This window comes from Lepisma saccharinum, chromosome 17 (genome assembly GCF_977018435.1).
Source record: "Lepisma saccharinum chromosome 17, izLepSacc3.1, whole genome shotgun sequence".
NCBI classification, from domain to species: Eukaryota; Metazoa; Arthropoda; class Insecta; order Zygentoma; family Lepismatidae; genus Lepisma; species Lepisma saccharinum.
In genome coordinates this window covers 12,620,052-12,646,042 of record NC_139245.1, presented here as the reverse complement: position 1 = coordinate 12,646,042, position 25,991 = coordinate 12,620,052, and the positions used below count along the sequence as shown (strand labels likewise).

Below are 25,991 nucleotides of genomic sequence, written 5' to 3'. Positions count from 1 at the left end.
TTTAATCTTAAAGATTACAAATTACCAGGATTGCGAAAAAGCAACTGATGCATGGTGTACATTTCGTGTATTGCGTTTCGTTGAAAGAAATTGTTACAGCAAACACACATTCATTTATTTGGAACGGCATTTTAATACAATTTTGCAAGCATCAAACGCATTACTTTAACCTGGTTTTATTTTCTGTACCCGCATGCACTCAAATCCTACATACGAAATTACAGTGAAACTGCTAATGCTAATATCAATATACAACATTTTCGGAACACACACGAAAATGACCATCTAATATTCATTTCTACACATATATTTACAAACGTTGCTTTATTTATTGCCGTTCCTGGGATAATTAACAAATCCGCCTTATTTTGCTGTTATTTGGTAATGCAAAATATGCAGCAAACTTTCGCAATTTGCAACAGCTGATCGAGACTTTGCCATTTTATCAACTATAAAAGTGTAAACACAGATTATACTAGGTGCTGCACATATCTGTTGGCTGCACAGTGTACTGCTTTTCCATGTTTACCTGGCACTTAACGCGTTAGGCGGAGCCCCGACCGCCACTTACGTTACACGGGACTTTAAGTGCTAGTTAACATTAGGCGGACATTGAACAACCGCAAAATGGTGTTAAGTGGGGGATAAGACGTTAAGCGGAGATGGTGCAACCGGCCCTAAGTTTTGTTTAAATGTCTAAATACTCGGCACATTTGCTTACCTATCATTCTTATCTGGCTACTTGCATTAATTAAGGGGCTGAATAAGCCATTCAGGTTCTTCACAAAACATTAACAATTTTATTTATATTCTACAATATCAGTTATCACCTGCAAAGTTTATTTGTACTTTTTCAGTTCTTGCAAAATATTCATATCAGTATGTTCTATTTATAAACTAAATGAGATATGTAAATTTAAAGCAATGTGAGTGTACAAGCCAATTGCTAAGACAGTCATGCACACACTTTGTTTCAGGTTTTATTTATGCCAGCAACAGACTATGTTTTAGCCTGCTTTCAGGACGATGCAATATATGTGTGGAATTTTGAAAACCTCGAGTGTCTGAAGAAATTGTCACCTGACTTATGGAGGAATATGCAACTAAAGTCTATTGCCTTCACGAGGTAACTGTTTTCACTTTAATGCAACTATCACCTAATTCTGGGGTGTGTTCAATAGTGTCTAGTCTTAAAGCATACACATATTACATTGCAACCATATCATTATGCCCGAGACTGGCCTTATAAAAATATACTTAGATTTACCTATGAGATATCAATAATGTGACAAAATACCTTTGAAACGCATAGTTTTAGTACAAAGTTGATGAAAATTGCATAATTTCCAGCAAAATGTTGGACATTATCATGTTGAAGATATAAGCTTTAGGTATATGTTTATTTTGCATTATAGATTAATTACTGTTGTGTCCATATGTAAAGTTCTGTTTCTCAACAGTGTGAAGATATTTCTTCTGTATATGATATACTTGAAATATACCGTATATTTCTGAATCCAAGATGAGTTTTTTTGCCGCAATTTTTGTGCCCAGAAGTATGGGGTCATCTTGCTTTTGCGGCATATGATGTGGAGTTTTTCTTTACTGAACAGAACCACGAACTTCCATTAAGTGACACTGCAGATTCTGTGGACCATTCCAGTGAGGAGGACTAAGTGGGATCTGTATCTGACTAAGGGATGTCTGTATCTGATTTTATATTTTGTGTACCGGTATTATTATTGTCTCCTTCAGTTACTTGTAATAAGGGAACCATTGTAACTTTTGAAATTAGTTTTTCTGTAATCCCTTGTTGGAAAAGGGAGTCGTTTTGGATTCAGAGTTGTCTTGCATTCAGAGGTATACGGTAATTTTTTGCACTGTAATACAGTGTGAAAAGGTGTTTAACAAACCTGTAATCTTAGTCCGTAATTATAAATACAGAAATGTTGTTTTATTCTTGAATTAGTTTTGTATTGTATTAGTATCAGAAAGAACTGAAATGAATTTTTTGGCAATACTGATACCATTACTGATATAAAATTGACTGATTCTGATAACTAATCTTCTTGTTCTAATATATAAAAATGGATGTATGTGTGTGTGTGTTCCAGCATAACTCTCGAACGCCTGGAGCGATTTCAACCAAACTTGGTACACATATCACTTGCAATCACGAAAGAAATACTGTGGGGGTAAGACACCCCTGGCATTGCTAGGGGTGTGAGGGGCTGACGTAAAAATAATCAAAAACGACCGATATTAGTGTGGAATAAATAGTTTTCGGTGTCGCTAAGATGAATAGTGACACTCCGAATGCCGTTCAACTCCAAGTTCATCACCTATCGGGATGGGGGGTGAGAGGAGGTGAAAAGTAAAATGTCAAAAATGACCTAAGCCAAGCGTCAGGTTAACCTTGCAGCAGGTTTTATGTATCAATCCGCGCGAGAACTGAGCTCAGAATCTTCCGTGCCAGTCTTGCCTCAACCGCCGAGCTGCTTACATCGCAGACACTGAGAAAATCCACAGTATTGCCAACCGCACAACACATCAAAACCCGCATGTATGTCAAGCGGAATATATTTGTGTTTCTTTTTGTCTCCTGAAACATAACATTTTAGAAGTACTTTCGGTGCATAAATTATTTAAAAAAATGTGTCATTACTTAATATAAATGCGAAATATCTTCGAAACATGAGAGTATTTTTCCCAGGGGGGCAAACAAGTCACATTTCCCCCAAAAGAGTGTAGTTCCCTAATAACATTGCTTAAATTTGAATTTATTGTGTTAATGCAATAATTAACACATATTATTGTGGCTAAAATGAAATTATATGTGTGAAATACATAATTTTTGGTTGACTTGCATTTTCCAGAGAGGGAACGGCCCCCTTGCCCCCCCTTCCGGACGCCCATGAGCATGTGTGTATCTTTCGAGCACGCAAAAATAAAAATAAACAAAGATATAAGAAAACAACGACAGGCCCCTCTTGAATTTAATGACAAATTATTGTTTTTGGTTTATAAAAAAATACGTTTATGAAAACCTTTGTTACTGTAAGACACACGCACTTCAAGTTATACCAGAAAAAAAAAAGTATGATTTGTTATTGTGGATATATGCAATCAGGTGCATTGTCTGCTGCTATTATTCTGGTTACAATTTATGAATCACTTCACTAAACCAGGATTCAAATCTTGGTCTGTTCATTTCTTGCAAATCATCCATCCCTTTCCTTGCATGGAACAGTAAATATATGCGCCTTCAACAAAGACGTCATTGCCGTCAGTGGGTGAAACAATAAGCCTCCCCCTTCCCCTCTCCCTTTCTCGTCGGTTTCTTCAGCCCTGGCGGTGGTTTTGCATGGTGATATATATATATTAAAAAAATCAATATAACGCCCACGCCCCTCCCAGAGTTAAAGCACGTCTGGTCCAAATAATAAACATGTTTCTTCTCACGGGGATATCTTTTAATACCGGGGACATTCTTTTGTAGTCAAACAACAAACAATCGTTTCCTCTTCCTAAACTCAAACCGCAAATCATTCAACACCCGGGATACAGTTCGTGCGCCCATTGACGGCAAATCACCTCACGCCCTGTTTTACTTTGATCTTGTTTCCGTAAGGAGGATTATGCATTTTAAACAACTTGCTTGATTTGAAGAGTTTTTTCCTTCGGATGAAGCCCACAATAACACTCGCTGAACAGGAGACCTTGCTTGATTCAGCCATTCTCGCCGATGTATAGCACGATTATTAATCACAATAAACATAGGGTTAAAATAGTGGGATGTGCAACACTGGTTTCACGGATTCCACACGCTCTGCAACGTATTCAGTCTTGCTCGACTCGCACTTGGGCTTCAGGGATTCCCCAGCTCAATACAAACTCCAGTTGGCGAATCTGCGGATCCAAGTTCGTCTGCACAGTGATTGCAACCGATCAAGTACATACCTGCTAATGGATGTATTATTTTGTCTGTATTTTACAAATTAAATAACTGTTTTCTTGCAAGTATGCAGTTGTGTCGGAATAGAACCCGTCTCAGTGGAATTATATTCTTGCGCGCACGTTTGGATCTACATATGCGAAAACCTGCTGCAAGGTTAACCTGACGCTTGGCTTAGATTAGTGTCGAATCCATAGTTTTTGTAGTCTCTAAGCTAATTGGTGACATTCATGATGACCAAACTTGGTACACATATTACTTACAATCTGGAAAGAAATCCTATGGGGGGAGGGGTAACACACCCCTGGCACCCCTAGGGGTGGGGGTGGGAAGGTACAGCATGTAAAAATAATTGAAACACCCCTGGCACCCTTACGGTGGGGGTGGGAAGGGGGTGACATGTAAAACGACCGATATTAGCGTGGAATCCATACTTTTCGGGGTCGCTAAGATGAATAGTGACACTCCCAATGCCATTCAACTCCCAAGACACCCCTGGCACCCCTAGGGGTGGTAGTGGGAAGGGGTGACGTAAAAATAATCGAAAACGGGAATCCATAGTTGTTTGGGTCGCTAAAATGAATAGTGACTCCCAATGCGGTTCAACTCCAAGACACCTCTGGCACCCCTAGGGGTGGGGGGAGGGAAAGGGGTGACATGTAATATGACCGATATTCCTATGGAATCCATAGTTTTCGGGGCCGCTGAAATGCGTAGTGACTTTCCCAATGCTGTCAACTCCAAGACACCTGTGGCACCCCCTAGGGGTGGGTGTGGGAAGGGGGTGACATGTAATATGACCGATATTAGTGTGGAATCTATAGTTTTCGGGACCGCTGAGATGAATAGGGACACTCCCAATGCCTTTGAACTCCAAGTTCAATATACACTATAGTTAGAATTCATTATATTTCTGTCTAATAGAACATTAAGATAAATAAATACCCGGGCAATGCCAGGCAATCAGCTAGTCTACTTATAAAATTTCAAATGTTTCTTGCAGAACATGAATGGTTCATTTGTTCCCGAAGGTAACGTATGTAACTGAGTGATTGCAGTAAGTTTTGCCTATGATTAGAAACATTGTAATTTAGACATTTCCTTTACAAATCCATGGCATATGGAAATGCCATTCTCACTTTCATGTAATACACCCTGGACTGCATTTTGCAGACCAGTGAGACCGTGGCATCTGTACTCCTCAAGGCCAGTATAATCCTCCTAGGGGCTCATGTTATGTCGTCTATATATGTTTGTGTTCCTTCATTCATCTGATCGCCATTCGTCCTATTTTCCCCGATTAGCAAAAAATGGCAGAAAGGGGAAGTAAAATAAACCAATCAATAAACACATGAAGATTTTCTGGCTTCATACCAGTTTCTCTGTACAGGACCACATGGAGAAAATCTATGCAGAAAAGCAGAATTAGCAAGAAGGATTTAACTAGCTCTCATGGCAGAGAAGGAAAATTTTGGTATCTTCTGCAAGCAAAATGTCAGGAAGAATTAACCATTTATTTAAAATTTAGAAATGAAATTAAATAAAACAAACTTGGTTCATCAGGGTAGGAAAGGCATTCGGTGATACGTTTAAATGTTAGAATGGAATTTAAAGAAAGGAAAGGTATATTACAATAAATTACAATTATTATACAATCTAATTTTACCATGCTAAAACACAATTTTTGTTTTTATACAATTTTAGATTCACCTGCAATTATTGCATTATTGTAAATATTTTAAATTTTCATTCTGTGTTTTCATGTATATAAGATGTAAGCAAGTTACTCAAGACATATCCGCATAACTTACTTGTAAATGTTCTATTAATTTCGGTGATGGATCTGCCAGTGTAGCGTGATCTGTTAACGAGCGTGTACAGCAGCACTTAGCAGACGCAAAATAAATCCCAACCCACTACCGGACTAGCAAGGCACCTCAAGTTCAACAAATACAGGATCCAAAAAGTTTCAGTTAGGCATACATCACGCACCCTAATTGATACCAAAATCAAAGAGACGCATGCAATTATGTACTTTCCGCACGAGCTGAATATCGACAGTGGTCAGGCTCATCATGTTTGGCTCCCGCTATTACAACAGCTCAAACCCATCGCACGCAGCAGACAAAATGGCTACACTAGCACTCCTAGTGGTAGTCGAGGAAACAACAACAGGAATCTGAAGTCAACCTAACAGTAAAGCATCAAGTTTTCAAGTGGATGGTGCAGAGGCCACCGAAATTAATAGAACATTTACAAGTAAGTTTTGCGGATATATCTTTAGTAACTCGCTTACGTCTTGTATTATCAACCGCGTTGTTTATTCCCCTCAACATGAATTTCATGTATAATTTATCAAAAGTTCCAAGATTTTTAATATTTTACAGTATAACCTAGACCAGTCAGTTATGGTCTGCAAAACAACTCTCAAGTTGAGTAAAGTATGAGTTTAATTAAGGGACCTTGGTTCAAATCTTAGTGGATGCACATTGCACACTGATTCAGGTTCCACTTTCAAGGGGTCCCGGGTTCGATACGCAGTGGAGGCACATGGCACAGTGGTTTGGATCTCACTTTAATCTGTAGGTCCAGTCCCGATTAGCCTTTCTGTGCATAAAGTGAACTTAAAACCACAAATCAATCAATCAATCAGGTACCACTTTAAACTTGATTGGTCAATCTGAGCATTTAAAATGAACTTAAAAACAATTTTTGCATTTGAGTTGTTTTTTTTCCGTTAATTTTGTAACAAAATGTGGTATGAAAGGACACAACTCACCTTTTAAATACTTCTAACTAAATTATAGAATGTAGTCTTGCTTTTCATCTGTCCATTGGAAATTGAAATATGCCCGTATTTTCTATAGTAGGGCCTATATATTTTTATAATATTTCTCTGCTTTTGAATTGTAGGGATGGCAGAGCAATGGTTTTGGCTGGTCATCATTCCTCATTAGTTGTATATAATGTAGATACGTGGTCAATGACTAAAAAGGTGGTGTTGCCAGGAAACATGATAGGCGTTAGGCAGATCCAATTTGTCCCACAACATTTTGATGGAGGTGCTAACAAGGTATCAATAGATATTTATTCTTAATGCTTATACAGTGAAGCCTCGATATTACGTTTTTCAGGGCCTCCAGCTGAAAATACTTAAAATTCAGGAAAATCTAAAGCCGAGGATTTTTTTTAACGATTTGCGATAGACGATACGATTTTTTTCATGAAAAATCGGGGCTGCACTGTATATTAGAAGCCATTTTGTTATTTTTATGGACAACGGCCAAATTTATGTGCCCTTCTTCTTTTTTTCTAAAATGAATTTCTAAACACGCAGGTTTCTCTTCTAAGACTAAAAGCATCAGAGCTGTCAAGTTACATATGTTAATTTAGCAGGTGAATTCATCATTCAGGTTCACCAACTTTGTTGTGGAGCGAGCTAAGTGATTGATTTTTTGATCTCACCACTGACGTTCCTTGGATTGAGTCCCACGCTGGGCATGGGTGTTCTTTGTAAGTGTCCGTTCAGCAATTTTATCTGAATATCACTTATTCTCATCTCCAGAATTAGCCAAAAACGGCAGAGAAAGCAAAAATTCAAATTTTCATTCATCACAAAATGTTCACTTGTACTCTGTTTCACTTTCTCTAAATGTTTATTTGCAGTAAACATTTTGTTTCATTCACTTTTTAATATCATAAACAGCACTTTCCCTGCTTTCAACAGTTTACTAATAATTCCACCAATCTGATATTTCTATAAATATCCTGTGACATATTGCAATATCCTAACATTTTAATTTTTTTTAATTAATATAAAAGTAGATCTTTAACTTTTCCCCCCTAAGGTGAGGTAAATGGTGAATGATTCATGTAAGTTTTTTTTTACAGAATATTTGCAATTTTATATATCGGATTGCTGGTATATTGGTTATCATTATTAGTTAATGTTATATTGATACTTGATTGCTACTGACAAGAATTTTCCTAAATATTTTTTAACGTTTTGATTCTTAACAAAATTGTTTCCTTTCATGGTTTGTAAAAGTTTTTTAATGTAAAATTAATATGTATTTACTACAAAAATGAAAATTATATATTTGCTGCATATTGAAGACCATATATTCTGTTTTTAGATATTTTGTTGTTTACATTTGCTCATGGGCGTAACTTTGGGGGGGGGGGGGGGCAAAATCATGCTTGAGACTTAACTTCGAGGGGATATAATCAAAGTTGGGATTTAACTTTGGGGGCAGAATGAAACTTGGAACTTAACTTTAGGGAGCAGAATCAAACATGGTTCTTAACTTCAGGTGCAGATTCAAACTTGTGACTTAACTTCGGGGGCAGAATCAAACTTGTGACTCAACTCGGGGGGGGGGGCAGAATCAAAGTTGGGACTTAACTTCGGAGGCAGAATCAAAGTTGGGACTTAACTTCGGAGGCAGAATCAAAGTTGGAACTTAACTTTAGGGAGCAGAATCAAACATGGGACTTAACTTCAGGGACAGAATCAAACTTGTGACTTAACTTGGGGGGCAGATTCAAACCTGTGACTTAACTTCGATGGCAGAATCAAACTTGTAACTTAACTTCGGGGGGCAGAATCAAAGTTGGGACTTAACTTCGGAGGCAGAATCAAAGTTGGAACTTAACTTTAGGGAGCAGAATCAAACATGGGACTTAACTTCAAGGACAGAATCAAACTTGTGAAATAACTTCGGGGGCATATTCAAACTTGACTTAAATTTGTTGGCAGAATCAAACTTGTAACTTAACTTCGGGGGGCAGAATCAAAGTTGGGACTTAACTTCGGAGGCAGAATCAAAGTTGGAACTTAACTTTAGGGAGCAGAATCAAACATGGGACTTAACTTCAGGGACAGAGTCAAACTTGTGAAATAACTTCGGGGACATATTCAAACTTGACTTAAATTTGTTGGCAGAATCAAACTTGTAACTTAACTTCGGGGGGCAGAATCAAAGTTGGGACTTAACTTCGGAGGCAGAATCAAAGTTGGAACTTAACTTTAGGGAGCAGAATCAAACATGGGACTTAACTTCAGGGACAGAATCAAACTTGTGAAATAACTTCGGGGGCATATTCAAACTTGACTTAAATTTGTTGGCAGAATCAAACTTTTGAATTAACTTCGGGGGCAGAATCAAACTTGTGACTATTTTGCTAAATAACTTGCATTTGTGCAATCATAAAAAATACTCATCAGTACTTTATTCCTCAAGTTCCAGGAGGTTAGCAAAATTGTCCTTCACTTTCATATTTTGTAACCTGAAAATTTTGCCCTAACCAAGTTACGCCTATGCATTTGCTCCATTTTGTTCCAGATTCTTGCAGTACTGACTGCACTACATGAGATTATGTTTATGGATGTAGAAACATGCACAGTTGTGAAGAAAAGCCAAACAGATGGTAGTATTTGTAAGTATATTACAGTTTAATAAACCTGTAATAGTATCCTTGTTTTGCATACGATGTAAAAACCTATTCAATATTTTATATTCAACATATTCAATGGCATAGTGGTAACCTCTTTGCCTTGTAATCATGGGGCTCTGGGTTCGATACCACGGTGGAGGCTCATAGTGATTTTGGTCCTGTTCTAAACTGTAGGCCCAGTCCCAATTAGCCTTCCTTCACATAAAGTGAACTTAAAAAATAAAAACTCAAACGTTTTCAACACAGCTTGTTTCTTAAAGAGTTTTAACTTAATGTCTGGTGTCTTGTGGGTTATGTGCTGTACATTTTTATTATTGTGGTTACTACTAGGTGAGTCAGATTTTAACATGATAAGGTGTAGTTACAGTTAAAAACAACTTTAAAATTTATAAATATTTTATATATTATTTTAATTTTAAAGTACAGTGGTTGGGATCCTACTGTAAGCTGTAACCTCTTAGAGCAGAAAGTGGATTTCAAATGAAGTTTTGTTTGGTTTCAATTTAAAACAAGACTTAATTTAAAAGATTGCAGCCGAAATATTTTAATTGTCTGCATAACTTTCATACACCAACATAATTCACATTGTATTTGCATCAGTAATTTATTCAACTTTTTCACAGAATTTTGTTCTCACTTCTGATATTTTGACTACCCTGTAGTTTTTGCCAGGTTTACATATATCTGCTCCATAGCTGTTACTGCGGAAATCGCAGTAACATCACCCTCACCTTTAGGTCTCTCGGATGGCGCAGTGGTAACATCATCGCTTTTTAATCAAGGGGTCTCAGGTTGAATTCCTGGTGGAGGTGCATCGTGGTTTGGATCCCACTTTAAACTGTAGGTCCAGTCCCGATTAGCCTTACTGGGCATAAAGTGGACTTAGAACACCAACTTAATCAATCACCTTCACTTTGTCCAGTCAATAAAGCGATATTGGTAGCCCTTCCTTGTCAGTGATTTTGAGATTTAGGGCTGTACTTTTTGCTACAACATCAGTTATTAAGGCTGTCACAGAGAATATAGCTTTTCTCAAAACTGTACTGTAAATTTTAATTCACTACATATTGTAGATGGCTAGGGATGTGGGTGCATAACGTTTGCTTTCTGGTGTACTTCACATGTGGTATCCTCAGTCTCCTGGAATGCTCCGATTTGCATAGGAGAACAATGTCGGAAATTTGATATGATATATCGTCAAGAAATTATCGTCACACATGATACGATATTTTTTCCATATTGTCATATCGGTGATATATTATCTCCACGATATGTATCACCAAATATTGTGACAATATATCATCCTCAAGATATATATCACCAAATATCATGACAATGTATGGCCAACATGATATATATCACCAAATATCGTGAAGATATATCTTCGACAATATATATCCCCAAAATATCGTGACGATATATCGTCGAGTTGATATCACCTGGCCGATATTTTTTCACAATATATCGTCCAACACTGGTGCTGGCACATCCCTCGGCCAACTACCTTTCGCCTCCTATTATTCTTGCATCAATCCAATAAACTTTTAAAATCAACTACCTTTTTTTATTACCAAAAGTGCTCTGCCTACCATGGTTATCTAGGCGATTTAAGATATTTATATTTGTGTTAACTGTCTAAATTACTACACAGAGTTGACATGTTCCTTTTCTTCTTTCAGTAAAATTTGTATGCAGTAGCAATGGCAAGTACACAGCATGCATTCACAATTCAGGGGTAGTTAGCATATATAACAATTCACAGCTTCTTAGCACACTACATCAAGAAAGTACAAATGTTACCCAAGAAGAAGTAGACAAACTGGCAGATGCAAGGAAAGCAGAATTTCATCAAAGGCAAAAACACAAGGCATTGCACAAGTATACAAAAGTACAAGAGGAGGTAAGGAGAATATTATAATGTTACAGTTCCCTTAACCATTCTTCATTACATTGGATTTTTTCTGTACTCTCTGCTGGATTTAAAGTATTAATACCATTGGGCAAGATTTCCGAAATTTTCTGGACTATAATTGTCTGAAGTCCTCCTCCGTGGCCGTGCGGTCTAAGGTGCTGTGCTTTGGGCTCTGACTGCGGGACAACATGGGTTCAAGTCCACCTGGGTTCTTGGCCTGTGTATAGGGCTGGTGGCAACCCACCATCTTGAGGAAATTGGGGAGCTAGGAGAGTAGCGTAACCCGGTCTCTGAAATATACTACAACGGCTGGGGGTTCGATGTGCTAACCCCACATCACCCCGATTACCGGTTGAAGAACTCCACACCTCTAGGTAGAATTGTGGGAGGGAGACTGGCAGCAGGGAGATAGGCCCAGGCCCTTTCGAGGGCTGTCGAACCATGGGTTATTATTATTATTATAAGTGTCCGAAAATTCTCGAAAATGGTAGATTTCATTCCATAGATGCAGAAACAATCACTTAGACTAGAAAAAGTGTGTAGCTTTCGAAATTTTCAGTGTCAGAAGAAAATTTTTAGTATTTCCTATACCCAAACATTTTCCAACTTTCTCAGGAAATGTCAAACATTTCCTATTGGGAATCTTGGGATTTAAAAAAATGTTCTTTCCCAAGCAAAATATTGTGATATTAAATGATTACTAATGTAATCAAATTGCTCCCAACCTTTTATACATGTACTGCATTGTCTAAATATGATTAATATGCATCATCAAATTTTTCAACACTTTACTTCACTGTTGGAATTTACAAATATACTATGGATGCACATAACAACTTGGATTGCACTTTAAACTGCAGGTCCAATCCCGATTAGCCTTACTGTGCATAAAATGAACTTAAGAACAAACTCAAAGAAACATATATGCAACTTTATACAACATAAAGATTAAGCAATTATATAGTAATCTAATTTTGAAAAAAATCTGGAGAGTTTAATGTGGATGATTTGCTCATTCAATAGTATATTGCAATTTTTTTATGTATATAAATACGTACTACACAAATAATAACTGCACTCACATGAATTGAAGAATTGCAAACAGCTCCTAAGAATAGATGAAGTTCCCATAATTTACTGTTCAATATCCCATCATCCACCCCCTCCCCGTTCCATGCAAAGTAGGGTAAGATGGATTTAACATTTGCTGTCCTAAGCAGAATCTAATAAGCAATGCTTTTTTACTTTTATTAGTTATGACACTATCATACTTATTCTGCCAAACTTTTTCTTCACCTTCTGCATGTATAATGTATGCAGCCCACATAGAGAACTGTGGTTCTGCCGAATACGTTTTGTTGAAGTTTGTGTTTTAATGTACTTATTCACTTTAGTCATAGTCATGAGGATCCTCGAAACCCTAATCAGATGCAACTAGTTCTTGCAGCACCTTTACAAAAATTATCCCAAATCAGTGACTAAATAGTACAAGTTACAGATTCTCGTATGCACTGAATAAAGAATTGGATTGACTGTTCTGTGACAATAATATAAGATTAAACTCTGATTATTTGAAATTTTTGGTGAACTTCCAAATATAAGTCAGAGTGTCTAAGTGCACCAATTCTTACGACATTGTGAATGTTTTTGATTCAGATCACTGACATTTTCTAAAACTATTTTTCCACCACCTGTATCAATGTATTCCACTCATCGCATCTGGCCTTGCATCACTACATGCCACGCCCTTTCCCCTTCCTTTCCCGCCCACCCCTCATTCAGATTTCAATGCTTTGCTCAGAACCATGTGAGGTGAGAGAGATCAAAATTTCCCTTGCTGAGAAAAATCTCTCACTTTGCAATGATGCATGGGTTGTTCTCGACTCCGTCACACAGCAAGGAGTGGGAAGATTGCAACACTACATGACAAAGAGGGAACAGTGCATGTCCGTAGCTACTATGTCACAATTCTTTGAGCGAAGCGAGTCCGAAAGCCCTTGATCCAAGCCATAAAGAGTCTTTCTGCTTATTCTACTCACCGTCGAACACAGCTCCATTTTGATGTGCAGCTGTGTTTACTTCCCAATTATGTTCATGCTGGTTCATGCCCATTCGACGCTAGTTACTCAGGTAGAAAAGCTGATGTAGGGAAGTAAATGGAAGGTGATGTAGCCCGGGAACATTTGCTATTTTGAAGAAATGGCCTTCAATGAATAAATATAATAAAAATTAATTACCTTGCACATTTATTTGGGTGTGCATGTGCGAGTGTACAAATAGGCAGCAGCCGCTACTGCCCTACACTTCCATCAAGGTCATTTTGTTTTTCTTTTCTTTTCCAGCTCCGAGAGGCGTTAAACCTTCCCAGGTTGCAACGTATCTTGAAGCATCATGGATGGTATCCAGAAAAGTACAGAACGCTCATATGGAGGACTGTTTTGCAATTACCGCAAAATCGGGAAGCTTTTACAAGCTTATTGAATCGCGGTACACATTCTGCTTTTGCCCATCTGGAGGATAGGTATCCTTTGGAAAATAGATTTGTTATGAAAAGCTTAAAAATGTAAGTTGTGCAAGGTTTCTTTTTTCTTATCATAATGCTTCTCCTCTTCCACCACGTCTTGGTCCTCATGTTTATGAATGAGCCTATGAGTGTGTGTGTTAGTTATCGCTAGGGAAAGGATTTTAAAGTGCAGTGGAAAGGGGAAAGAAGGTTCTAAAAAGAGTGCTGATAAAATGTATTTTATTCAATGCTCTCTTTTTCTGCCCCTTCTCTATATAATGCATGCAGACCGCATAGAGAACTGCGTTTCTGCCGAATAGGTTTTGTTGAAGTTTGGGTTTTCTCTCGTGGGTTTTGCTACATTATCTTGTGAACTATTTGGGCTGCAATGATTATATTGTACCATTTTATAGCTCTCGTTCTGCTCTACAAAATGAGACTATATGATTTTATGTAGCTGCTCAAGAAGAGTGAAAATCATGTATTTTTCCTGTCCATTTTTTTTTAACAAAACATGAAAGAAAAGGAAGGGAAAAGGTGGTGAAGTATCAAAGAGGGGGTTAAAATGGGATAAATTAGTTAATCTCACAAAAAGGTGCAACAAAGTGTGTTTATTTTACTTGATTTCATGTCCTAAAATACACATCTCAATTGATCGGTATGAAAACAGCTATTTTTGGATAGGTGCTGCACCTTATAATTCCTTCCCTAGTTATCACAAGGTTAATTTAATTAATATGTTAATTGATGGTAGGGGTAAAAGGCTTAATGCCAAAATCAGTTTGGGGTGAGATAATGTGATTCGACTCTTAAAAACATATGAAATTATTAGTATAGTAATGACTAGGATTTTGATGCAAATGCATCTTTTTTTTTTTTGGTAAGGCAGAAATGTTGCATAAGTAGATAGGAACGTGTTTTTCACGTAAGTGAATAAATTGCGATGCCTTTGTTATGGTATTTTTGCATTTTTGACCCTTTTTGATGTAAAGGTCATTTTTTAAACTTTTTAAACCGTTTACATCATCTTATGCATTTTTCTACATTTTGGTGAAAGAAGGGGCATTTTACATGGAAATGTAACCCTTTGAAGGAGAGAGGTTCCCGACTCTCGTCTCATTGCCTTCAGCGCAGTTCTGAACGACTGTGTTTGAAGAAACAAAGAAATTCTGTGCAGTATTGTTGATACAAGCTGTTGTGTAACAATTCAGCTCATCAATGTGATTTCCCCCTCTATCAGTAAATATACGTGGCCACGGTGGCTCAGTCGGTAACGTGTCTGACTACCATGCTCAAGGTCCCAGGTTCGATCCCCGGCCGGTTCAAATCCGGGAACTTTTCTAACGATGGAAGCGGCCCCGGCGCCCACCCAGCGTCGAATAACATGGGTACCTGGGGGGAAAAGGCGATCAGGGGCATGATGCTGATCACATCACCCCCACTCACGACCGGATCAAGAAAGTGTGGGGCGTTACCCCCACACCCCCTATACGCCTTCATGGCATGGTGCTATGCACAGGGGAGTACTTTACCTTCTTTTTTTTTTTACCTTTTTATCAATAAATATACATTGTCTGCGAACGGATTATTGTTCAAAAACAAGAGGTACAAAGTTTTGTGCTCTGTATCGGACATTTTGTCAGGGAAACAATTTACACTCTATGGAATTGAAAGTGACTTAACAGCAAGTGATATTGTTCATTTCAAGTCAAGTTCATTGGAAGTCGAGAGAATGTTTTTCCATGTACAAGGCTCTCTTGTCCAACAACCGACAATCATTCATTTTTGAAAATTTGCATAGTATTTTCATTGTGTGCTGCAACTCAGTACTTAATGTGTAAAAGATGACAAAAAGTGAACTTTCTTACTTGTACTACCATACACCAGTGGCGGAGCGTGACCTTTCCAACAGTGTAAGCCTATCATGATGAAGGTTATTTCCCGTTGTACTTATTTTTGGGCTGACATGGTTAGTGATTTATCCACACACATCGACCCCCCCCCATTTTTTTCAGAACACTTCCCTGGAATTTTTCACCAAATTAAAAATTCTGGATAAATCCCTGGGATTGGTGTTTTCTTTGCTAGGCTGCGTATCTCCTACATTTCAACTTATAATTAAGTCAGTCTTATTCCTATCACAATGAGTAACGTAACGATAAAAAATATGCAAAGTGAGATAAAATGAATAATAATAATAATAATAATAATAATAAAGAAACGAAAACAGAAGGAAACAGAAAAGTGCTGAATACTTTTTACAACCGCATAACCAAGTATCAGCTTTGTACCCGGAATCACAAAATCGGTGCACTTTATTTTTTGTTTCTGTTACTATGCCTGCTAGAGAAGGAAGGGGTGGGCCTACCTACATCCACAAGTTTCTTCTTAGCAGCAAAATCCTTGCTGGAAAACGGCGTCTTCAACACGTTCTCCACCCCACCGCACAATAACACTCATTTTATTCCATAATGCACTTTACTATCACACCACAGCATAGGGCCCACAGTCTGCTTTCAGTAGATGGAATTCGCAAAAGTAATACCTCGACAACAAGAACGGGGGAACAAAAAGAAACCAGATCCAAAATTGGTCACTGCTCAAAGCAGTGATCTTTCGGACTGTGAGGGGAATATCCCTTTCGGATATAAATAAATTCCCTCTCTTGCTTTAAAATTCCCTATATATAGTAAAAAAAATACAATATTAATTATAAAAAAAATGCTCACTAATTGTAGGGACATATCGAGAAATTTCTATCAAAAGACATATAAGTGCTTTCTTAGAATACTGTAAAAGCAAATCTAGCACCAAAAAGATCATAAACAGGCTTTTCGAACTCTGTTCGAAGAGTGTTTGAATCACGGACTACGTAATTAATAATATTTGGTTTACATTTGACATGAGATTTGTAAAATTGGTTCAATCTTCAGCTTTCATTAACATTTATTTATGTATTTTTGCACTTTTTAGCTCAATTATTACCAGCTGTGTTCATACATAAACGGAAAACAGAGATCTTAATATTTCTGATGTTTATGCTCTCCTACAAGCTAAAAACAGAAACAAGAATTTAGCACATCAATGTGTATCTAGTTTTCCCATATCCCGCTCATTTTTAGGTTTCTCCTTTTTCCCCTTCCTGTTATTTTGCTTCAGAATTCCCTGTTCCTGGGGAAAAAAAACCTCCTTGAAGCACCACCGGCTCAAATTTCCTTTGCAGTCAACCATTCATATCTGACAACGCTGGAGCCCTCCAGCAGGACCTGTCTCTCGCTGGCACGTATTCAGTGAAGCCAACCCAAATATAATGGTGCTAAATCTCGCACAAGTTTAAAAAGTCGTTTGTAAGTTGGGGATGTAAATAAAACAAGAGGGCCACTTTTCGATGTGGTTGAATTTTCTCAAACTTTTCACGTATAACGTCGAACCCATGCCGTTGGTTGAACCATTCGAATTTATATTTATGTTTTTGTTATAAATTAATATTAATAATATGAAAATCGTAGAACAATTTAGTAGTATGTAGCATAATTTCGGAGTTTAAACGACACCATGGATGTCCAGAAGGGGCAAGGCAAGGAGACACTTCCTGAAAAATGAATGTCAACCATTTTCATACATACAATTTCATTTCAGTCACATCAAATTGTTAATTATTGTAAGGGCGTTGCAGAAAAATGTTAACTTCATATTGAATTAGTATATTTTGAGAAAAGAAATATACGTAGTTTACCCCAACCCCTGAAAAAAGAAAATAATTTGCTTAATCCTCCCTGGTGAAAAGAAATACTGCGGACGTCCATGAACAACACTTTTTCTAAACATGAGGTTTGCCACGCTGCTGTAAGCCTGTGGCCGTAGGTTTACAAACCTAGGGTTTGGCTCGCTCTTCTCCCTATATTCCTTGCTCTTCTCCATCCAGGCACTGCTCCTTCGCGGTCAGAAATTTGTAAGGCAACATTCAGATGGCTTACAACTTTCCGCAAGCAGAAGGCGGGAGTTCCTGTGTGTCCCCTGGTGCTGAAGTGTTGCAATCTAACAAACAGGATCCCGAAGACTGGTATCCGGCCGAGTTGAACTTTGAAGTTTTTAGGAATTTTGCCATATAATTACATACATTTTACTAGAACTAATAAAGTGTAAGCCCGGCTTACACGGCTTACATGGACGCTCCGTGCCTGCCATACACAATTAGCATGTGATAGATACTGTAACGTTAATTTGTAATTTGAATTTCTCTTGGTAGTTTATAAATTTGTTGTACAAATCTTTCAGAATTTTTAGGTCATTTTTCTAAGTTTATAGGGCATTTTCTTGAATTTATTAGGTCATAAATGCATGCTTCTTTTAAAGGTCATTTTTTGGCAATTTTAAGTTCATCAAAATCCTAGCCTTAGTAATGACTAACGTTACAGGGAGGTTCACAGCAGGCCTTGAGCCAATAGGTACCTATTATCAGATAGGATCGAGCCTCTTCAGTGGGAATTAGAAACGACTGAATTGTAGGTTAGTAGTTCATGATTTGTAATTCTAGATTCATAAATATCATACTAGTCTTGATCTTCCGATGTATGAATTTTGCAATTGCCTACATTTTATGCTAAGATTGTAATTTTCTGTATTGTATTGACTTTCCAAAGTACAACAACTAGGAATACATTTCGTTCTCTATCAGAGATTAAGTGTACCAACCTTCGTGGTGGAGTGCTTAGCACAGCATGTTACGATGTATGCATGTTAAACTGGCTTGTTTAATGCATATGAATCTTGAAGTAAGTGCACAGGTCTACTTATTTGCTATGGGGCAGCTATGCTATTCGAATGTACAGATATAACACAGATACAACACCGTTCCAGATTATGCGAGTTTATGTCCATAATGTGGAAGCACAATTAGACTACATAAATAAAGTTTGTTCGACGATAAACTCGCTGAAAGAAAAACAGTGTCTTATCACTTAGGCCAGTTTGATGGATATTTGTTTAATTAATAATGATGAACTAAATCTGTCTTTTGAATGTGAAGTTACTTCTTCACATAGTATAGAAGAGAAATATCATGAACAAAATATAATTGAGTGAGTGCGTGAAAGATCGGAACTTAAAACGTTACGGAAAGTACTTATCCTTCTCCTCCATATCGTGGTTCCTTGGACACCTTCACAAAGTATCTACCTTGAGGAAAACAACTTCCTCTCCTTGTGTCAGAATCCAAAATGCACTGCCTTAAGGGCTGCGAGGTTGCATCGAGGCTTCCTTATTACGTCATTGTGTAACCGATTCTATTGACCTCTGGTGGCAAAATTAATGATGATTCCATCAATCTTGCACAAATAAAACAGAAATATAACTAAATGACTGCGTAAACTTCGTGCATCCAGATTTTCACATATTTCAGTCAGACGTTCGTATATGTTAGTTCATTGACGCTGCTTATAAAATGCGTGAATTATACTCCCCTTGAATCGCTCTTTCCGAAAATAGCAAAGTACATGCAACACAAATTTGAACTGCTGTAACAGCAATTACTACTGGCCGTTTCTGATGCGTGATTCGAACTGTGTGTCCACTGTGTCTACTTGCTTCGCACGGCATGTCGAGTTATGTCATGCCAACTGGCGTGATTAAGAAAGCAACCGAACAGCATAATAGGTGCTGCCACCTATAGCAAGTTTCCTGAACTACGTCACATTTCTTTCGTAAACTGAGCGGAATAACTGCAAATAACATTCGGTGTTGAAAATTGCTACAGCGAGCACTATGGTCCATAGATGCCAGGGGCCGTAGATTCGAATCCTGGCTTGGGCATGGGTGTTCTTTATGAGTGTCCCTTCATCAGTTTCATCATATCACTCATCCTCATCCTCGCAATTAGCCAAAAGTTGTAGTAAAGCAGAGTAAAATAAACCAAGTCAATCAATCAATGTTTGATTGAAATCCGAGGAGAATAAATACATCTTTACTTTATTATACAAAAGTAGATAACTGCACATTTAGGGAAGAACCTAAGAAAGTCATAAGTTATAGACCCTGTAATTCCATTAACTATCAATGAATGATTAAGAAAAAGAATGAAAATTAAATTACTTCCTGGTTCTTTTCACACTATTTACTGCCTACAGGAGTGTGTCAAATGTCTGATTTTACTAAGGGTGTAGTCAGTCTGTAATCAAGTGTGTAAGTCTGCTGTTCCCTGGAAAAGTCAGGAAGTTGTGGCTGGCTGGAAGAGAGAACATTGAACATCGTAAGAGGGCAACTGCTACCTTGATTTTATCTTCTGATTCCCATTTTAACGTTTTTTTTTAAAATTTGCCAATTATCATGTTTTAATCCCAATCTCCTACTTTCTGAAGAAACCATGTACCGCTGCTTGATGAAGCATGGGTATATGCTAAGAAAGTGAACATCTTAACGTGTTTGAGTCTATCTGCAGTGGCAAATTTATACAGTTGCTTTGTCAGTGTCTGTAAAAAAAATATAATGTCTTTTGCAGTTCATGTCATAGGATATGTGCATTTTTTTAAATGTATGTTTTCTCTCTACAGGCTGTTGTCATGCCTTGCTCATTGGTGTCCGCTGTTCGGAGAAATACAATATTTGCCTCTCTTCGTATTTCCCTTCGTGAAGATTTTCCAGCGTGACCCTTTCAGCTTGTTTGAAACAGTTCTTTGTATTATAAGTAAGTGCGTTTCAAATTATAGTAATATGTGACCAACAATAAAATAAATGTCAGATCATGTTCTGTCTGTTGTAAACAAGATTGAAAGTGATATAGGACATATGTGCATTGTGGATTTTAGGGATGAACTCACAAAATACAAGTTGTGGGAATCAGGAGTTTTCCAAATGTCTGTCCTATTCTAAACCTCATGCACTGTTAAAGCAAATTTCAGAGTATTGGACGTGAGGTAGACTCCTGTCGGACGTTGCATGAGTTCATATAGTTTTCCATGTGCATGATACAACAATAAAGGGAAAATCGAGTTCACCTCTAATATCTGCAACAACACCTCATGTGATTTTTTTTGTTTCACAACTAGTACCACGTTTTGCTAATTTAGTGACTGAGCATCATCGTTCCACTGTTAAATTTTGTTTCAGTCCACTTTATACTCAGTTAGGCTGATCTGGACTGGACCTAATGTGGGATGTGAACCTCTATTCCTCCACTGGGTTTCAAACCAGGAACCCCCGTGATTACAAGGTGACAGTGTGGGAGGTTGTGGTTCCATTGTGAACATCTGATCTTTCATCCTCATCATTGTGGTTAGCCACAAGTGGAAGAGAAGTGATGCCAAATGAAGTTCCACACCATGGGGCAAATCACAGTGCCTTCCATCGTGTTCCACACAGGTCTTTAAGCAGAATCATATATTATTGAGCACATGGCAGAACATAATCTGAGACTATGGCATGACATTCATCCTCGATCCTGGTGCAGAAGCAGATCAGACTTTCAGATCTTCACACTGTACATTTAGAGATTTCTGTTACTCCAGTGCCAACGGATTCAAATCTCCCAAGCATGGAGTCCATTCAGCGGTTCCTCTGTAACCAATCCAGTATTCTGGAAACCTGGTATCCAGCTTCTCACAGTCCTGGCATAGTGCAGTGATACACCATCATGCATGAACCATTTGACCTCTGGTGTGGGACTTTCTGGGTACCCTGTAGTATTTTAATAGTACAATGAGGATAATCTACACTGACGCACAAATGTATGTGTTTTCCCTCTCCTCTTTTCCTTGCATGCAATCAAATTTTCCTTGTCGATAATTTGCAATCCATATACACACATTTTAGGAAAGATAACTAAAACGATGAAAGAAAACTTGGGGAATATTTACCTCTGTATTGCAATATTGTTGTCTTTTGCAGTGAATTTCTGTCAACATTGGTTTGAGTTCTTCCCATTTCCACCAGTAAATGTCCTGGCTGTTATTGAAAACACTCTGGGTAAACATGATCCTGAGTTGCTGCAACACTTCTGTGACAAGAGAGTGACCACTCATACATATGCATGGCCCTTGCTGGAGAATGCATTTTCAGAGGTGAGTCTTTTCTTCATTTGCCACTGAAGACGAGAACATAAGTACTTTCAGCTTGGTATTTTCGAGATTTATCATCGAGAGAGAAGGTACTCCAAATGCAAAAACTTCTTCTGTAGCACTTACTTATTACCTCCCTTTCTTTCCCTGCTTCTTGCAGTGATGACAAGGACAAATTGGCAAAATTCCAAACTTCAAGGTTTATTTTATCACATTCCACGGTTTCCACTTTCTGGAAGTCCAGGAAAAAGTAAGGGAAAATCAAGTGTTTTATGTACTTGTCAAGATTTGGGAGTGAATATAAATTCCACTTTTTTCTTGAACAAGCTTTTTCAGAGGAGACATTCTATGTAACAATATTTTTATTTAGAAGACGTAAGTGAGTACTAAAGAGATTTCCGCGGAATGCCTGACCACTGTCGATATTCAGCTCGTGCAGAAAGTGCATAATTGCATGTGTGTCTATAATTTTTGTGTCAATCATTGTGTGCGCTGTATACCTAACTGAAACTTTTTGGATCCTGTGTTTGTTAACTTTAGGTGCTTTGCTAGTCCGGTAGCAAATGAATGGACACTCACAAACATCCATGCCTAGGCTATAATTCGAAGCTGGGACCGTTGGCATCGTAGGTGCACACAGTGATTGACACAAAAATTAGAGACGCACTTTATTATTTATATTCATCTCATGCACTTTCTGCATGAGATGAATATCGACAGTGGTCAGGCACATCATGTTTGGCTCCCGCTTTTGCAACAACTCAAACCCATCACATGCAGCAGACGAACTGGTTACACCAGTGCCCCTAGTGGTAAGCGAGGAAACAACAGGAACCGGAAGTCAACCCAAGAGTGAAGCCTCAAGTTTCCCAAGTGGATCGCGGTAGGGACCACCGAAATTAATAGAACATTTACAAGTAAGTTTCATGGAAATCTTTTTAGTACTTACTTACATCTTCTAATTATGATATTATATTATATTATAATTAATATATAATTATAATATGTTTATATTTGTTCATTTACTTTGAACTATGTTGAAGAAGCTTTATTCTCTTGTATAACAATTACAGTTTGACACTAGAAACTTGCTTAGTATCATGTTAAAGCAGGACAGAATGTCGGGGAATTTATCTTAAAATTAACTTGGATTTCTGTATGGAACAGGAAATGCAAGAAGGAAATATACAACACATACTATGTGCCAATAATTATGTATGGAGCAAAGACTTTGACAATGACAGAGAGAGACAAAAGAAAGCTGCAGGCAGTGGAGGTGAAATTTTTGAGGAGTAAATTGGGGACAACTAGAAGGGATAGAATAGGGAATGAGGATATCCGACAGACAGTGGGGGTGGTGAAGCTTCAGGACAGGATGGATGCAGAAAGACTACCAGTAAGAACTTACTTTGCACAAGGAGTGGGAATAAGGTCAGGGGGAGGGGACAAGATGTCGGTGGAAAGAGCAGATAGCTGACAGTGTTAGGAGAAGAATATTGGAACACCGTGTAAAGAGAGGAGTGGTGGAAGACCAGGAAAAATGGAGAGGCTTGACTTCTATTCCGACCCAGCCAGAGGCAGGAAACTGCGAAGGATGATGATGATGGTGTATGCAATGAATGATAGACAATTATTTAACATACTTACTTCACCATGCTATAGAGCCTTGTAACATTTTGAGGTAGAGATTGGTTACTGACTATATCATTGCTCTGTTATTCTCATATGATAATACGTATTGGTTAGTCATTATAATCTGCCTTTGAATAGTAGAACCTCAAATTTATATTTTCAGATTTTATATTTCCTCACACTATACATTTAACTTTCCTAGTCCAAGTACAACAATATTGGAACAGAATAATTGGTGCTCTAGGAATATCAACTGATACAGTATAATTTCTGATGATTTTACCTGTCTATGATTAGCCTGTAACGTAGTGCAGAATCCTGGAATTTTTGTTAATCGTATAAACATAAAGGTATAATTCAGATACCTTAGTTTTAGAAATTAAAAATTGGTTGTCAGTGAACTCATCCAGGTTCCTCATTACTAGTTTATATTGGATTAGTAGAATATTAATTATCAGTACCAGGCAATTTCTTATCGGTACTTTATGCATATCATCAAGAAAATTAAAACCAGTCTATCTCTAAACAAAATACATACAGAGTGATCAAAAAGTCACGCAACCCATGTAACATTTGTTTGAATCTGTGTTACGTGGTGCATCATTACAAAGCCACTATGGCCACCCCGATCTCACTCCGCCGGACTTTTTCCTCTGGGGATTTCTGAAGTCTGCAGCCTACATAAGTCCACACACTTTGGATGAACTGAAGACAAATATTCAACGTACTGTGGACAACATTTCATGTGATACACTCCAGAGGGTCTTCAGGAACATGATCAAAAGGGTGCACATGTGTGAGGAACTGAATAGTGGCCATTTCCATGGGTTGCTTGACTTTTTGATCACTCTGTATTATAATTATTTTCTGCACTTTAAGTTCTTATGAACTTCCTACACGCAGTGGATATTTTACGCTGAAATCTCCAATAAAAGTAAGCAAAAATAGCACAAAATATAAGATTTTACAAACATGTTACACACTGAATGGAACTCAAGAAATACTTGCCCCTTGTATGTAAAGACTCAAGACAACCTTGCCTCTGTATGACTTTCTAGTGCCATCTTCGTATACGATGATTGAACTAATAGTAGCTGCTTCATATGCTACTGGCTATGTTTGTGCTAAAATAATTTGACAGTTTCTCTATTCTCTTACGTTACAATGTTATTCTAATGTGACTGACTTGATTAAATAAGATTAATGTAAATGAGTAATAGGTTTAATACAGTGTTTTTTTAAAAAGTCATGTGGGATTCTAAAAAGCTATAACTTTAAAGTAATAGGTTTATTGCAACGAAATTTTTGTTTTTTTACACAGAGGAAAATTTAAAATTTTGTTCTGTCCACACTCCTGAATGAGGTGTGTGCAGGTGATTCCAAGATGGCATTGATGTAGAAAAAAGCTCATGGTATGCCTTGCCGAGTTAAAAATCTTGTGTTTTGGTGTGGAGAAGGTTCCAAACAATGTTTGGAAAATACCTCCAGCAGAGACAAGTATCCAGAGATGATACGAAAAGTTCAAGGCTACGGGAAGTAGCAGATTTGCCATGTAGTGGGAGGCCAAGAACGAGTGACGATGAACCAAACCACACCAAACGTTAATTTTAAAGTTTCCTCTGTGTAACAAACAAGATTTTGTTGCAATAAACCTATTACTTTGAAAGTCATAGGTTTTTAGAATCCTGCAGGACTTTTAAAACACCAAATTCAAATGTCTTAACAGGTCTTGTCTTCTGATGAATGGTTGCACTTCTGGGACCATGTGGTATCAAATGAGCCAGCTTTCCTAATTTCTGCTGTGGTGGCTTATAATATAGTTTTCCATGCTGTTCTTAAAGCATGCAGAACAAAAGATGACTTTGAGGTAAGTGAATTTTGTTTACTATGAGTGAAACCTATTTTTCTCACTGAAATGTGAATGCATGTCTGTCTGTTAAATTTTTACTTACATTAAGTATTTAACTCCTAAACTGCTACTTTGTAAATAATGTATACAATTTCTACTAGTTTTACTTATAGATTTACTCTTGAATTTTCTGTGAGGAAGGAGGAATCAACTAGTGAAAATAAACATGTGAATGTAGTACTGTAAAACATCACTTATTTTACGGAAAACATGATACATTCACCGCCACAATAAATAACTCAGCTGGCCCAATGGTCAAGCACGTTGTCAACTTTGGATCTTGCTGCTGAAGTTCAAATCCTAGCCTAGGCATTTGTTCGTGACTTGTCACCTGGAAAAGAGCTTACAGAAAGAAATGCAAACAAAGCCCATTGCTTATGTCCCTTGGATAGAGTCTTTTTGTGCATACTCAATGCTTGTTTTTATATGTATGTATGTGTGTGTTGGGGGGGCATGTTGGTCATCGTCTGTTACTTCAATGTGAAAACCCCATGTTAGTAGTTCATTTTTACTTCATTCTGAAAGCTCCTTCAAGTATTGCTTGTTCTATGGTTGGTATTCCAGCATTTTAT

At 37.7% G+C, this 25,991-nt stretch overlaps 1 protein-coding gene across 1 annotated transcript in view; it reads left to right on the top strand.

Annotated features, from left to right (window-relative positions):
• LOC146001785 (TBC1 domain family member 31) overlaps positions 1-25,991 on the top strand; it is a 148,756-nt gene that overhangs the window by 99,079 nt on the left and 23,686 nt on the right. The window contains exons 6-13 of the mRNA XM_083139505.1: positions 978-1,126; positions 6,869-7,028; positions 9,301-9,394; positions 11,092-11,312; positions 13,667-13,887; positions 20,376-20,509; positions 21,709-21,881; positions 25,237-25,377. Coding sequence (XP_082995631.1) covers positions 978-1,126; positions 6,869-7,028; positions 9,301-9,394; positions 11,092-11,312; positions 13,667-13,887; positions 20,376-20,509; positions 21,709-21,881; positions 25,237-25,377 — 1,293 coding nt within the window. The remainder of the gene's footprint in view (positions 1-977; positions 1,127-6,868; positions 7,029-9,300; positions 9,395-11,091; positions 11,313-13,666; positions 13,888-20,375; positions 20,510-21,708; positions 21,882-25,236; positions 25,378-25,991) is intronic.